General features: G+C 36.6%; 1 protein-coding gene across 4 annotated transcripts; it reads right to left on the bottom strand.

Annotated features, from left to right (window-relative positions):
- Positions 1–74: 74 nt before the first annotated feature.
- Positions 75–8,753, bottom strand: LOC18047621 (DNA-binding protein RHL1). Of its 4 annotated transcripts, none has more exons than XM_024188428.1 (12): positions 7,971–8,752; positions 7,566–7,676; positions 6,377–6,463; positions 6,074–6,279; positions 5,246–5,318; positions 4,838–5,053; positions 4,405–4,444; positions 4,271–4,320; positions 4,069–4,151; positions 2,969–3,009; positions 810–851; positions 75–526 (listed from the first exon to the last, which is right to left on the bottom strand). In XM_024188428.1, exons 1-9 carry the CDS (start codon positions 8,280–8,282, stop codon positions 4,140–4,142), a joined length of 1,107 nt encoding a protein of 368 aa, XP_024044196.1. In that variant the 5' UTR covers positions 8,283–8,752; the 3' UTR covers positions 75–526; positions 810–851; positions 2,969–3,009; positions 4,069–4,139. The 4 variants fall into 4 exon arrangements, with proteins under 4 accessions (XP_024044196.1, XP_024044197.1, XP_024044195.1 ...); XM_024188429.1 differs by having other exon boundaries at positions 2,969–3,003; XM_024188427.1 differs by having other exon boundaries at positions 2,969–4,117; positions 7,971–8,753.
- Between the last annotated feature and the right edge of the window lie 7,216 nt (positions 8,754–15,969).

Genomic DNA, 15,969 nt, shown 5'->3' with positions numbered 1-15,969 from the left:
AAGACAGAAACACGGACACCTGGGAACCAGAGGCTAAAAACCTTAAAATAAAAATAACATAAAACAAGAGCAGCTAAATACAAAACATGATCTAATTATGAAACTGGATGGGAAAGCCATCTCATCTATCAAGGACATGATCTAATTATGAAATTGGATGGGAAAGCCATCTCATCTATCAAGGACCGTGGAGCATTTAGGTACAATACAATATTGATGTAGGTGTATTTTCAAGCTTCATACTTCTGTCCTTCCTATTTTATAACAAGAAAAAAAAAAAAAAAAAAAAACCTGCAAGAAAGCCAATTTGTGATAATTGTCGAATTCAGCTGCGACTCATTACCATCTCCAATTTTTGTTAAGAGATTATAATCCTATGCTCTTCACAAACTCTATCTACCGTACTTCAAAATATGCAGTAATATTCACGCTTCAAATTTGCTTTGGCATTTCTGTAGCATTGCAGCGTGTCATAATCTCAAGCAAATCAGTCTTCATCGGAGACATTCCAGTCTTCATCAGTATCCTGAATAAGTCAAATTACGATAAGCTTAGAAAATCAGCCCTTGAAGTATGTTACTGAATGGTTTCCATACCTGAGTTATATAAGAAATCAGCAGCAACATCACTATGCACAATTGTCAATTGTCATTTTCTTCTTTTTTAAATATCAAACTCCAGGGGAACAAGGAATTGTCAATTCAAGTTCAGCAGCAACAATGTGAAATTTATCGTGCAAGTTCAATTATCATCATATTGGCATGCAAGACAGTCTAACAACAACATAAAATTTAAATGGGAAGTTGAACCTGTGATGAGCTTGAGAATTCTTCAATGTCGTCATCTTCAATCTGCAAAATTGCACACAAGTTTAAACACACATTAACTAACAAATGTTATAGTAAAAAAAGTCAAAATGTATCTCCAAATCACATAAATTAAAGCCAGATTCCAGCAGAGACTTGAGTGACAACTTCCAACCAACCACCAGACTGAATATGAATTTAGTTTTAAATTCAATACAGGAAGACCCATCCACTTTGACCATTCTCAATTTAAAGTGCCATTTGTAATTGGAGACAAATTAGAACCGATCATTTCCTTAACAAAAACAATGTACATACAACATTTGAATCTCAATTAAATGCCATCTATCTATGACAATCAAGCGTCATGTAACTGTTGCGTTTTATTCCATTATTGAGGCGATAATTTTGTGGCACCAATTAATAAGTGACATCCTAGATGCACAAAAGTTGGGTACGAACTTAGAATTCCAACTCTATGCCCATACAAAGTTGGAATATTAAGTTGGTACTCAACTTTGTAAGTGTACATTATTCATTTGTATGTGTAGCATTATTCATATATATTAAATCGAAGATATCTGAATGATGAAACATTTAGCATGTAGAAAAATGAATTCTTGCAGCTGCATAATCTAGGACTTTCATAGCGTACAAAATTTCAAACGACCATGCACTCCTCATATTTACAGTAATTTGCACCTAAAAGGCATAATTATCTCAAGTGTTGGCATCAAAATCTCAGGTGTTTTAATAGCAACAATACGACTATGTATTCTTCATACTTATAGTAATTTGCACTTGAAAGCCATAATTATCTCAATTGTTTTAATGGCAGCAATACTGAAAGGCATAATTATCTGTATGGATCCCTTCCCATTTGACTAACTCTGAAAAACTTTTGAATATGTCTCGAGATTCTTTAACAAACTAACAGCTAGCAAATAATTACTGCTGATAAACTCATCTTTGTTGGGAATGTGAAATTTAAAGATAGAAATACAGATGGCCAGTCGGGGGATGGCACGTGGCACGGTACGGGCATGGCAGGTGTCCGTACAACACGGCACGACATTACCCGCACATGGGCTGGGCTAAGCTGGGCTGAGAATTTTAGGCATGTAGGCCTTAAAAGCATAGCACGTAAAAAGGCCCGCAATAAGCACGTTTCACTTTTTAATGAAAGTAAACTTAAAATTTTATGATTTAAAATTAAATTTTTATATTATATTAGCGTAAGTTTTTTAAATTCATTTAATTCTTAGTTTAAAAAAAATACTCTAATTGATTTATATTTATAATTTATTAAATGAATAATTGATACCATTGTTTTGATAAATAAAATTTGAAATATCATGATTTTATAAAATGTATGTATTAATGTTATTATGGACTATGATCTATGACTAAGTCCAAGTGAACAATTAAGTTAATCCTTAAGAAAAATTTATTATTGTTGTTGTTAAATATTAAAAAAGAATTCTAATATTGTAGGATCTAACTGAGTAATTAGTATTACGTTCTCTTACTATTATTAGTTTATTATTATTGAATATGGACTTAGTTTTGAATTTGACTAAATGCACATAGACCTAAAAAGGTACATAGGCTTAAAAAAAGATAACCAATAGTTTGCATGCCCTCTTCAAAAAAAAAAAAAGCTTGTCGTGCATTTTTTCTTAAGCATGGAATGGCACAACCTACGGCACAACACGCGTGGATGGCACGAGTGGGTACAGCACTTGTGTCGGGCGGAGCCTAAGCTAAAAAAAATGGGCACGACATGTCACGACACGAGCCACATGGTGGGCATGGCACGGCACGAGCCCGAGCCCGCATGGGCCTTCCTTTGACGGCTGGCATGGCCTGTTAGCCATCTCTAAATAGAAATTTATTCTCTTAAACTACTTACTGATTCCAATTGTGAATTGTTGTTTTCTTAACTTTTATCTGTACACATTCCCTGCTCTTTCCTATACAAAGTTACGATGTACAGCAAAATCATGTAACAATGCTGACAGCATTGACATGGAAGACAGTATTGGTGTCAAGGAGACTCACAATGTTGCAGTTCTTGTACATTATTACTAGCATAAATTCTGGAAATGTAAAATGGATTCTTAGCATAAAGAAACACCATAATTGTAAATCATAAACAGTACCTCAGATATTCTCTTCTTTGCTTTCTTTCTTGTCCCTAAAACTTGACAGATATCAGACAATAAGTCACATACATTATTAAGCAGAAACATAACAGTGCAAAAGCTTTAAGCAGTTCTGAAATGGCTCAATGTCAGTCAGGCAACAAAACAAAAGGACATTTATCAACTTTGCTAATGTTGAAGTCCAAGATTGGCATAGCTATCACACAGAAAAATTTCAGTTCCATCAGCTGGTACTCTTTGAACTTCACAGTACTGCACCATTCAAGCCAAAAGGTTTAATAATTTAGAGTTGCCAAAACTGCACAGCCATACAACCATTATGATTAATTCCTGGTGTCTTATCAAAAAAATATGCAATCTAGCTCAAACTAATTGCTCAACCTATATAACATGTGGCATGTACCAGACTTACATATTTTCCTTGGGTCAAGGCCAACATCTATTATCTGTTCCTTTCCCGTTGCATCCAATTTGTAAAAGAGGCATACACATCTACAAGTTTTAAGCTTTTAACCATTAACTGTAACTCATTATATGCACGGGGCTCAAGATTAAGTATATAAGTGCATTTTAAGTTCTTCACATTTTGTGAGTTCTAATGGTTCCCCTCTATAAATTTCCTTACCACAGGAATTACTTTTCTCATTTCCTAAGTCCTCATAAGCACTGATCAGTATATTGAACTTCTGAAGACTCAAAACTAAAGGAGCCAAGCTTACATAATGGAAACTATGCCTAATCAGGGGTCATTATTTCTTGGTTTATCTCCAACACATGGCAACTCCAACTAATAATTAAACAAGGTGACTAAAAACATCATTGAAATTTAGTATAGATCATTATTTGCAAAGATTCCCAGTACTTACACAAGCTAGTACGTCAAATGCTAATCATTCGGTCTTCAGTAGTAGTACTTCTTGCGCGCAACAAAAAATCTGTACTCTGTTTCTTCTTTCATTTCTAAATTTACAACTCTAATATATAACAATTACAGAAACTATGCACATACAAAAACTCATACCATTCATATGTCCAACCAATATCATATTGTATGAGAGAGAGAAAAGGGAGGGCGGGAGTGGGGTGTGGAAACTAACCAATACTCTTTTCTTTGATTATTTTTCTTTTTCCCTTGGGGACTTTATCCTGCAACAACAGCAGAAACTATTCATTCTGTGCCCTTCACCACCAGTGAGTAGTTGTCATGAAAAGGCAAAGACAAACCATACTTGAGACTAGAACTTGTGGGAAGCAATAGGGGAAAAAAGAAGAAAACAGAAATACAAAGCTCCCTCTAACCTGATCACTATTACTTTTTAAACCATTCGGCTGCAACTTCTGAGCAGAAGCTGGAAGAAATTAATGGCAGTTATTATTCTGAATTTTGTAATTGCATGTCTTATGATAATTTAAGGATCTGGATGATCAACCACCTTTTGATCCTGAAGATTTTTTCGAACTGCTTGGGGAATTCTGGAATCAGAACAACTTTCTTAGCAAAATGTGCCACAGGATATAGTATAGCGTTCTACATAACAATGACCAGGAACCAAGGACAAATGAACATGCATGGATATGACCCAATCAAGAAAAACCTGCTGAAAGCCCGGGAAGGCAGGTGAACTGCAGTAATTTACCAGGTAAAGTTTAATCCACACTAATATCAATGATATTTTAGCATCAGGAAATTTCTTTAATTCTTTTTCAGACTTCTTTCTAGCAACAACGTAATGTAATTAAAATGACATTTCAGACCTTACTAATGACACTCATATAGGAACCTTTTATTATAAGTAATCTCAGGAAAGTATTTCTTAGCAACATTGAACAGTTTCAGTTACTATAATAGATTCTGTTGAGCCTTACCTTTTTCCCAACCTTCTTAAACAGTGTAGATATGGTTGCTTGAACAAGTGAGCTGTGATTACTGCCCAAGTCATCCCTGGACTTAGCAGCTGACTTGGAAATTTTTTTATTCTTAGCCACAGGCTCTATAGGTGATTGAATTTTCTTCGAGGAACCATTCTTTTCAGCAGCATTCCCACTGTCAACGTCAAGAACTACAGAACCAGGATTACCCATCTGTATTAACCAATTGAGGCAACCAATAAGTAGTTGACATTCAGTAAGCGATTACATACAGAAATTACAAAGTTCCAAAATTCAATTTAGCAAGAAAAACATAATGTTGAACAAGTAACTAATCAAGGTCTATTAAATTAGGATTTAGCCAATGGTATGTTCACTAGTTAAAACATCAAGCTTCATGTCAACCTTCTTTTCTTCTCCCTCAGATATGTCAGCAACTTTTTCATCAGGATTGTCCTCTGAAAACATTTCTGAAAATCTGAATCAACAAAAGACATCAGAAATTATTTGAACTTGCAATCTTCCGAAAAACTTTAAGCTTCTGAAAACGTAAGGTTAACAAAGCTAAATAGAAAATCTGAACCTGCCGGGTAGATGAGAAAAAGCGCGGAATCAGAGATCAACAGAAATTTGGTAGGAAGGACGATAGACTAACAAAGATTAACTAAAAGTTCCTGTGGTTGTCAATCTTTTAATTAAAAATTAGTTAAACAGCTTCCTTATACATCCAACTTTTTCAAACACCACCACATACTTCGAATTATGGATAACCTGGCCACAGTTGCCAAACCATACTGAGAATCAATGACAATACCAGAAAATTTCATGGAAGAATGAATATGTGTTTTGGTGTCTTATTAATCTAATTGTTTGTAGGAAGTACTTTTGCAGCAATAATGCCCATCATAATCTTCCAGCACAAAAATTATACACATGCATCACTAAGATAGTAGACTAGTGAATTGAATCATCAGGCAAAACAATGTATCACCATATAAGTCAAAGAAGCCTTGAAGCACTTCTCATAAACATTCCTGAAGAAGATAACTATCAGTAAATTGTAAAATAAATGTATCCTAAGCCTTAAATGATTAACTAACTACAATGACTAGATCAATCACATCTAAAGGGGACTGGATGATGCTTTAATATTTCAGGCAATATGAGGATGGTTGCAGCTGCTGCCAACATCAGTAAAGGATGTCAAGTGAAATAAAATGGTTAGAATAATACTTGAACTTTTTCCCAGCAGTTCTACTCGAGTGTTGAACAGGTGTCGTTTCCATCTTTTCTTTTAATTTTTTTTCAGCATCAGAAAATTCATCTTCACACTCAGCCTCAGTGGAGATTTCTTCTAATTCTTTCATTCCGGTCTTGTGAACACCTTGTTTAGATGCTTCACCAGCACCACCTTTAAAGTCATATTCCACGTTTTGTCCCTGAACCACAAAAACATTTTGTATCTTCCAATAAGCTGACAAGTATACGAGCAATATACACATTCAACACCTAACAAACTGGTAATAAAGATCCAACCTCACTCAGTTCTTTGGGAAAATCGAGTCGGGCTTCGTCTGGATTCTCATCTCTTTTTCCAATCCACCAGCCATCGGAAAATACAATCTGGAAATTCAGCCATTAATGATAAAAAATACTAGAAACCGCCCAAAAGTTTGTTAAAAGCACAGTAAAGAATAATGAAGCATGCATACAATTGTTTAGAATTTATAAAAATACGAGGGCCAGTGAGGAAGAAGGAATTTAGCATGTTTTCACTCTTATTAACATGCAAGGTGATCATATCGAGGTCCTAGAGTATAGAATAACATTAACGCAAATATTATGGAACTATAGCTTCAAAACATGGTATACTTGCAAAATGAAGGTCATACTAAAGGAGGAGAAAAATCCCCTATGTCAAGAAAGTATAAGATAATAAAATGGATGCTGCATAGATGTTTAATTAAACCATATAACTAAAGAATCCAACTTGAGGGCAGTGTAGTAGGTTACAATCTTGGTAGCTGTGAAACTTGTGGGATGTAATATCCCAAGTTAGTGACCCCAAGGGAGATTACAAGAAATTGGAAACCAAAGGTCTTAACCAGTCAATAAAACCGTCAGGGTTACTGCAGAGAGTACTGGGCATGCTCTGAAATCATCCTCTCAACAGGTGCTGTCAACCAGCCCCCACCCAGCCCAACCACTTTATTTGATTCAAGAAGAACAAATTCTAATTTGTTTCTTCCTAGGCACTGTCCTAACACCAGGCTGCTTGTATAAGAAATTATCCCCTGATATTCATAGACATCTGATGACTTAAAAGAATAAGCTTCTAAAGTAAAGGTACGATTATCATACCCTTATCTGGTTATTCAGCAGGAATGGGGGAAAGAAAAATTATTGAAGCAAAGTGAAAGTTAAATCATAGAAAACTTTTCTAGGTTGCTCAATCTTTGATTGAGTAATCAAAACTTCATTTTTTCTCTATATTGTAATGGTTACATATGATGTTTTTCATCACTGGACGCTCAATAATGTAAGCGTTTCATGCTGTTGACAATTCTATCTGCAATACACTTCCCCATTCTACCCCAATCAATTTAACAATTACAAAACCTCTAAAACAAAAACAATAAAAAAATAGTAAATATTTCACAAAGTTATCAAATATCCAAGCGAAAAAGAACCCAAAAGAGAAACCGAAGAAAACAAAACCACGTACCATGTTGTCAAAATAATCCTCACACATTACATTCTTCCCACCTCTAGAGAACTGCAAAGTCAAGTACCTGTTCTCCGGATATAAAATAGTTCCAAACAACTTCATCCGACCCTAAAATAACATTCACAAAACAAATGATAATGAGTTATTACACTAAAAGTATACAAATAAACCCCTGCACGGACAACAGAGCCATTGAGGTTAGCTACCAAGCAAAAACAAACAGTTATGAACATAAACATTGAAGATTTCAAAGTGCATTCATACTTGTTGTGTGATGAAATCAATAAACGTTTAAGTGGTTGCTGGAATTTATCAAGCAGTTTAGATAGATTCCTAAATGTGTACGGAATCATGACAAAATTAACAATAACAATAATAATAACATTAAAAAATAAAAATAACCTGAGGAAAATCAAGATAGAGAATGGGGTTCTGGGTGCCCAAATTCTTTAATTCACCGATCCTGCCGCCGCCCTTCGGAGCCAAAAGACCCGGAAAGGAGAACAAGAAGCGATTCTTTCGCTGAGATGATTTCCTGAGAATGTCTTTGCCGTGGTGCTTGATGACTTGCTTCGAGGGGCCCAGAGGCGCAAAACCCCTGGCTGGATTCTCTGCTACTATCTTCCTTCTGATTGCAAGATTCTTCAGCCTCGTCCGCTCCACGTTCTTGTCTTCTTCATTCTTCTTTGATTTTGACGTCGAAGGATTCACCATTTTTGTTGTCTTTTTGCTCAAAATCTACGTGGGGTTTGTGGGTGAATGCTGTGAGTTTTTTTTTTTTTTTTGGGCTATTCTTGCTTCAAGGAATCAAGGCGGGAAGCTGCAGTTATTCTTCTGCGCTATGTCGAATATGAAAAGGGAAGAAAGGAAGAGGAATTTGTTCCCCCGCTATACCCTTAAAATATGGTATTTATTTAAATATACTCTCGTAATTTAAAATTCTTGATATATGTCTTTTTTTTTTATGTGTAATTACTGAATTACTCTAATTAAAAATCTAATTCCTCAAAATCATTCACGACCAAGTCGCGTACACAACGCCCAATTCCCTTAATTCAAACATATTGAATCCAATCGAAACAGAAAAAAGAATAAGCTCTCGTCCGGTGAGGTTGTTGTGTAGTTTCACCAGTACCAAGTTGTTGGCACAACTCTCTCAAATGAGTTCGATGAGCATCCTAAGATTTACGGGATGAAGTTGTGGGCCACAAATGAGGCTTGGGCCTAGTCCAAGTTCTGGTGAGTGACTTTGTTCATATTCTAGGATTCAACCATCTTTATTGAATGACTGGAGTGAGATCGGTTTAGCTGGTATATTTGTGGGTTTCTCCAATTGTTTGGTTTTCATCAGGTACTTTCTTAGAAAGATGTGAAAGGTTAAGAAAAGAAATGGTCAAATGCTTGCCATTAACGAGGTGTACTTCGTTTTAATTTTAAGTCTTTATGCTTGAATCTTTCTTTTATAGTACTTTTTTCTCTTAAAAAATTATTAGAATGAAAGAAGATTGAAAGCCTTTGTGGCTTATCTTTAGTCACCCAATGGTTGGGTGTTTGTAGGCTTGGCAAAATGCGGGTCAGTCCGGATTTTGGTGTTGTCCGGGATCGGACTGGATGAGAGAAATACAAGATCGGACCAGGGTTAAAACCCGATTTTTTCGGGTCTGAGTTTTGATCCGGGCTTTCTAAACCCACATGTGATAACTTCAATTTTTTTTCTTCAATTTTTTCTTTCATTTTTCTAACAATGCAAATTTAAAAAAAGAAAATAATCAAATAAACTCATTCAATCTCAAACTTTAAAAAAGAAAATAGTCAAATACAAATATATAACACACTAACAATGCAAATTTTGCACAAATGATAAATTAAAATTATTTCAATCTACTTTCTAATACCTACATTCATCCCATTTCTAACTTAAACTCATTCAATCTATATATAAAATAAATAAATTAAATTCAACAACACAATAATCACACAATAAATTTAAATAATATCCAACATATCATAAATTCATAATTATATATTTATATATATATATTTTTTAATTTATTAAAAAATCGGGTCCGGTCCGGGTTCCGAGTTTTTGGTGTTGAACCCGAGCCCGGGCCCGGAAATGTCCGGGTTTGAGAATTTCAAACCCGGGTCCGGTTTTTATGTGCATGCGGTCTGGGTTTTGCCCGTACCGGATTGGCCGGGTCTGGTCCGGGCGGGCTTTTTTGACACCCCTAGGTGTTTGGTTTCTTTTTATTTGTTTCATCCTGAGATTGGCTAGGAGAGGTAAAGGGTAGGTAGAGGAGTTTTATTATTGGGAGCTTAGTAATTATGGATGCTGAGGAATTGATTCGCAAGTGTCAGGCAGTTCACTTAAAGGAAGAGGAAGAAGATATAGTTACTTTCATGGGAAGAATAAAGATACATGGAGAGAAAATGGTTGCTCATTGCCTTGTTGGAAAGGTGCTGCTTACAAGAGCATTAATAGAGAGGGTTTGAAGACAACATTGCAACAAGCTTGGAGAACGATCAAAGAGGTAAAGATTGAAAGTATAGGGAATAATATTTTCCTGTTTAAATTTGCTTCTGAAGAAGAAAAGAAAAGGATCCTTATGGGGGGGACCATGGCATTTTGATAAGGCTCTGATATTGCTAACAAAACCAGCAAGTATTAGAGATATTAAAGATCAGTCTTTCACTCATACAATATTCTGGGTGCAGATCCATAATATACCCATAATGTGTATGAATAGAGAGGTCATACAAAAGTTGGGGGAGAGGATTGGTCTGGTAAAGGAAGTAGAAATGAATGAAAATGGTTTATGCATAGGGCAGTTTGTTCGAGTCCGAATATCCATAGACATCACAAAGCCTCTAAAAAAAGTTGTATTCTTGCAACAAGATAGGGCTAAAATCCCAATGCCAATTCTGTATGAAAAATTACCAGATTTTTTTATTTTTGTTGTGCGCATATCGGCCATCAATATAGAGAATGCTTAAAATACAAAGGTCAATAGAAAAAAGATTTGCCTTTATGGTGGATGGATGAGGATAGCTACACAAGCTAAAAGGGCAAAACAAAATTGGAACAGTGAGGAGTTAATCGAGAACTATTTCAATCAAAAGCTAATGTCACAATAGCAAGCAACCCAAAATCACACCAAAACCAACACAGCCCGCTTGGAAAACACAGACCATATAAGGGTAAAGAGGGTACAGAGGGAGAGTACACTGGAGAACCAGTGGATACAAGTCACAAATCAGGGGCTGACATAGAGTAATTAATGCTGAAGACTTCAGAGCTGGAAAATCTGCAAGAAGATTATCAATGCAAGATCAACGAGAAAACCAAGGAGCAGGACAAGGCAGCTCAAAATGAAAATCAAGTGAGAAGCAAAAGTGTGAAGGCAGTAAATGAGATTTAGAGGGAAAATAAGAGCCCTGAATGAAATGAACAGTTACGGGAACTGGTTAAAGGAAAAAAGGCTTAAGAAATGCTTAATAATTCAGACGAAGAAGAGGTAGTTAATGGGCCAAATAGAGCAAAAGCGAAGCCCAAAAGTAAGAAGTGGAAGTCACAAGCTAGAAACACGAAGATGGTAGGAGGGAGTGCAATCGGGCCAACCAATATCAAAAGGCCCAACAATGAGGTTAGTTGGTCCAGTCCAGTCCAGAAAGAAAAAAGAAAAGAATACTGAGCTCATTAAGGCAATCTCCAAAATACAACCAATTAAGCCCATTAAAACAAACGCTCAATCATAAGCTCAAAAGGGCTTTACAAGCAACTAGACAACTGAAACTAGTTGATAAAGAGCAAGATGCAAAGGAGGGATTGGAGGTAATGAAGGAAGATTTATCAGCGGGAGCTGGTGGCCAGCCCCGCCGGCAGTCATGAAGATCTTAAGTTGGAACGTTCGAGGTTTGGAGAAGCCTCGAACGCGTCTAGCAATAAAAAAAATTCTCCACCTGCATCGGCCCTAAATCTTTTTCTGCTGTAAAATAAAGATGGCGGCTCAACATGTTAACTTGGTGTGTAGGAGTTTCAATTTCAAGAATTGCTTTGCCATAGATAGAATTGAAATAGGAGGAGGACTAGCTTGGTTTTGGAGCTCGGCAGTAGAAGTCAACATCAGTTCTTATAGCTCCCATCATATAGATGCAGTGGTGCACAATGAAAATGGATTGGTATGGGGATGTAAGGGGATCTATGGCCATCCAGAATCCATCCAAAAGTAGCATACTTGGACTCTCCTGAAAATGTTAGCAAATCTTTCTTCCTATCCTTGGTGTTGCTTTGGTGACTTTAATGGAAGTATGCACATGCATGAGAAGCACAGGGGGAGCAATCAAAACTTAAATATAGTAGTTGACTTTAGAGAGGCTGTACAAACTTGTAACCTGGTAGATATATGATATAAGGGGTCTTCATTTACATGGTCAAATAGGAGATATGGACCTCACTTTATTGAAGAAAGGCTTGACAGATTCTTGTATAGCAAAAATTGGAGAAGTAAATTCCATGATACTACAACAACAAACCTTGCTAATTGGGTATCTGATCATTGCCCGATTATTTTAGAGGTGAAAGAGAGAGGTGCGGGGTCAAAGTATGTAAGCAGATCCTTTTCCCGAGACCACTACGAGGATATGTGGAGTTCGTACAAAATCTGTAATAGCATAGTTAAAGATGAGTGGAAAAGCTATTGTATTAAAGGGTGGGAGAACCCAGTGCATGCTTCCAGAGGGCAGCAAAAAGTACTTTAATTCAGCTCAAGTTCTGGAGTAAAGATGAGTTTGACAGCAGACAAAGAAAACATGACAAGTTAATTCAGCAATGGAAAAACCTTAAACATAACACTGCAAGGCTGGGTAATGGAGAAGAAATAAGAAAGATCGAGAGTCAAATAAACAACATGCTGCTTGAAGAAGAAATTTATTAGAAACAAAGATCGAGAGCGAATTGGCTAAGAGAATGAGATAAAAATACGAAGTACTTCCACTCCAAGGCATTGGCTTAGAAGAGAAAGAATAAAATTTGGGAAGTATAAGATAAGAATGGGGTTTGGAAAACAAAGAGAGATGATATATAGAAAGGGAGTTTTGTGGATACTTCCAAAAGTTGTTCACTTTTTCTAGCCCAACTCAGACTCAAATGGAAATAACTTAGCAAGGTTTATCTCGAAATTTCACTGAGGAAACAAATGGCCAGCTCGAAGATCCTTTCACTCTAGAGGAAATTGCTATTGCTCTATCTCAAATGTGCCCTACAAAGGCCTCGGGACTAGATGGCTTGCCAACCGTTTTCTTCTAGAAACACTGGCAATCAGTTCGCGAGGGAGTAGTTACAACATGCTTACTCATTCTGAACGAGCAAGGTAACCCAACTCTGATCAATCATATTTATTTAGCCTTAGTTCCAAAGATTTCTAAGCCAAAAAATGTGACGGATTATAGGCCTATAAGCCTTTGCAACGTAGTGTACAAGATTGTTGCTAAGATACTGGCAAATAGAATGAAGATTATCATTTCTCAAATCATTTCCCCAACTCAAAACGCATTCATACCCAATAGGCTCATTACGGATAATGTCATTATTGGTTATGAATGCCTCCACAAAATTAGGCACATCAAAGTAAGAAAAAGGGATTGGTGGCGCTCAAGTTGGACATTAGCAAAGCATACAACATAATTGAATGGCACTTTCTGAAGATGGGATTTTCAGCCAATTAGGTGGACTTGATAATGAGGTGTATCACTACTACCTCCTTCTCAGTAATTATAATGAGGTACCAAAAAGTCAAATTCAGCAGGAGAGAGGTATTAAACAATGATGCCCCTTGTCCCCATACCTTTTTATAATTTGTGCCTAGATATTCTCAAATTTGCTAGCAATGGCTGAAGAGAGGCAGAGGATTAGATGATTGAGGTTTACTAAGGATGTTTCAATATCTCATCTACTATTTGCAGATGACAGCCTCATTTTTATGCAAGCATCAGTGACTGAATGTAAGCACTTAAAGGAGATTTTTTATTGTTATACATAAGCATCAGGCCAGCTTTTCAACTTGGAGAGATCTTGTATGTTTTTCAGTGGTAAAATCTCTAAAGCTCAAATTATAGCAATCAGGGGTATATTTAATCTCAAAGTGGTCTCCAAGTATGAGAAGTATCTAGCGCTACCTCAAATGATTGGAAGAAAGAAGACAAGTTTTTTTAACGATGTTAAACTCAAGGCGCTCAATAAAATCTCAAATTGGCAGCATGAGATGTTTTCCAGTGGTGGTAGAGAAGTTCTTATCAAAACTGTAGCCCAAGTAATTCCAACCTACACAATGAGTGTCTTCATCTTCTAAGGGGCCTGTGTGATGACATACAAAGGGCTATAGCGAAATTTTGGTGGAGAGGTGGGGATCGAAGGAAAATAAACATAGAATTCATTGGGCAATGTGGGAACGGTTAAGCCATGCAAAAAGCAAGGGAGGGATGGTGTTTAAAGACTTCGCTAGCTTCAATCAAGCTCTAGTTGCGAAGCAAGGATGGAGGCTCCTCTAGGTTCTCAACTCTCTAGTCTCAAGGGTTCTACAGGCTTGATATTTCAGAAACTTTAGTTTTTTTTAGGGCAGAAGCAGGTTCCAATCCATCATTTATATGGAGAATTATTTTATGGGGTAGGAAAGTAATTAGAAGAGGAATTAGGTGGCGGATAGGGAATGGGAAAAAGACTTCAGTGTATAATGATAACTAGTTACCAAGGCCAAACTCCTTTAAGCCTTTTTTCTCCATCAATTTTGTCTGAGAATTCAGTTGTAGCAGATTTTATCAATGAAGAGAACCAATGGGATGAAGAAAAGTTGAACCAACATTTTCTCCAGGAAGATGCATAGGTGATTTTTAAAATTCTCTTACCAAGAGATCAGTCAAAAGATGTACCCTTGTGGCATTTTGACAGAAGAGGGGAATACTTGGTTAAAAGCGAGTATCAACTGGCACTTAAGATTAAATTTCCAGAGACCTTCAGTAGCTCAAGAATTAATTCAAATCAATGGAATGCTTTGTGATCCCTTGAGCTCCCTGAGAAGATCAAGATTTTTATGTGGAGAGCCTTAAAGGACTTGCTGCCCATTGTTGAGTGTTAGAAAATGCATATTTATAAAGGAGAAAACCGTCATTTTACATTTCAAGTCTTACTAACAACCCTTACTTTTATGTATTTAACCTTCTTGTGATTTAATTACATGTGTTTTATTTTAATTAAGTATTTTATGTATTTTAGGGGCATTATAGTCATTTCACAATAAAGGAGAAATCAGACGGCAAAACGGACATCATTTTTGAACTCAGGACGGTCAAAAACCTTAGGAGGAGCATAAGAGGAAAAATGGCACTATTCACATGTACGGTACTATTCACTTGTACGGTACTGTATACGTAGACGGATGATGACGTGGCATTGACCGATGATGTGGCATTGACTGATGAGGTGTCACGATCCTGTTGGACTAAAATTCTTATGTACTGTTGATGGTGACATGGCAGCATATCAGTGGACGAAAAATCTCGCGTACGGTGCGTGCATCACACAGGATTATTTTCAACCAAACCGCGTTACTGTTCATCCGGGTCAAACCGTGTTACTGTTCATCCGCGTGGTCAAACCGTGGACTGTTGACTGATGACGTGGCGCAATCCTGAGCGTCCAAACTGTTTTTAATCCGATGGCCATGATTTACTCCATGTATCTATAAAAAGGGGGCCTCTCCCCCCTAATTTGATATCTCTGAATCTATTTTTGGACTCTGTTTTCTGTAATTCCCTCTCCATCTTGTATTTTCTTCGTATTTTAATAAATTCTCATTTTGCCCCTAGTTCAATTATGAGTGGCTAATTTTCTTTCAAGCTTGGGTTGAAGGTGAAGTCTCAACATGTGTCATGGACTTAATTTGGTAAATTTATTTTCTCTTCCCCTCTAGTTTTTGTGGATGTTTTGACTTCTCGTCGACAAATAATACTAATCTTGTCTAGTACCGCCTTGGTTTCACCGGCCCTCTAGTACAAGGTTATTATTATTTGGCACGATAAGCCCTTAGCACCATATTGATTAGAGCGTGGTTCATAAGGTGTGGATTCCCCCCTCATGATTTAATTGGCATTAATACGGATTATTTAGCCCATGATGCATGTTGATACGGATCCAGATACCCAAGTATGTCAATTTAATAGATTTTCTCTACAATTCATTCTCTCCATTGCAATTCCAATTTTAGAATTTATTCTCGCCATTTTAATTTAAGTTTTAGCATATTCCAAATCACTTCCACCATAAATCCAACCACTCATTTACAAAATTAATTCTACACATAATTAAAATTCACCTCCTCGTGGAATCGACATTCGTCACCATTGATCT

Source organism: Citrus clementina, unplaced genomic scaffold (assembly GCF_000493195.1).
Source record: "Citrus clementina cultivar Clemenules unplaced genomic scaffold, Citrus_clementina_v1.0 scaffold_3, whole genome shotgun sequence".
Classification (NCBI taxonomy): domain Eukaryota; kingdom Viridiplantae; phylum Streptophyta; class Magnoliopsida; order Sapindales; family Rutaceae; genus Citrus; species Citrus x clementina.
This window is presented reverse-complemented; position numbering and strand designations above follow the sequence as displayed.

Excerpts from the sequence above, each read along its gene's own strand:
- LOC18047621 (XM_024188427.1), bottom strand. The coding sequence starts at position 8,282 with ATGGTGAATCCTTCGACGTCAAAATCAAAGAAGAATGAAGAAGACAAG. Across the intron at positions 6,280-6,376 it reads TTCCCAAAGAACTGAGTGAG|GGACAAAACGTGGAATATGA; the intron begins GTTGGATCTTTA and ends TTTGTGGTTCAG. Across the intron at positions 4,118-4,270 it reads TAAAAAGTAATAGTGATCAG|GATAAAGTCCCCAAGGGAAA; the intron begins GTTAGAGGGAGC and ends CTGTTGTTGCAG.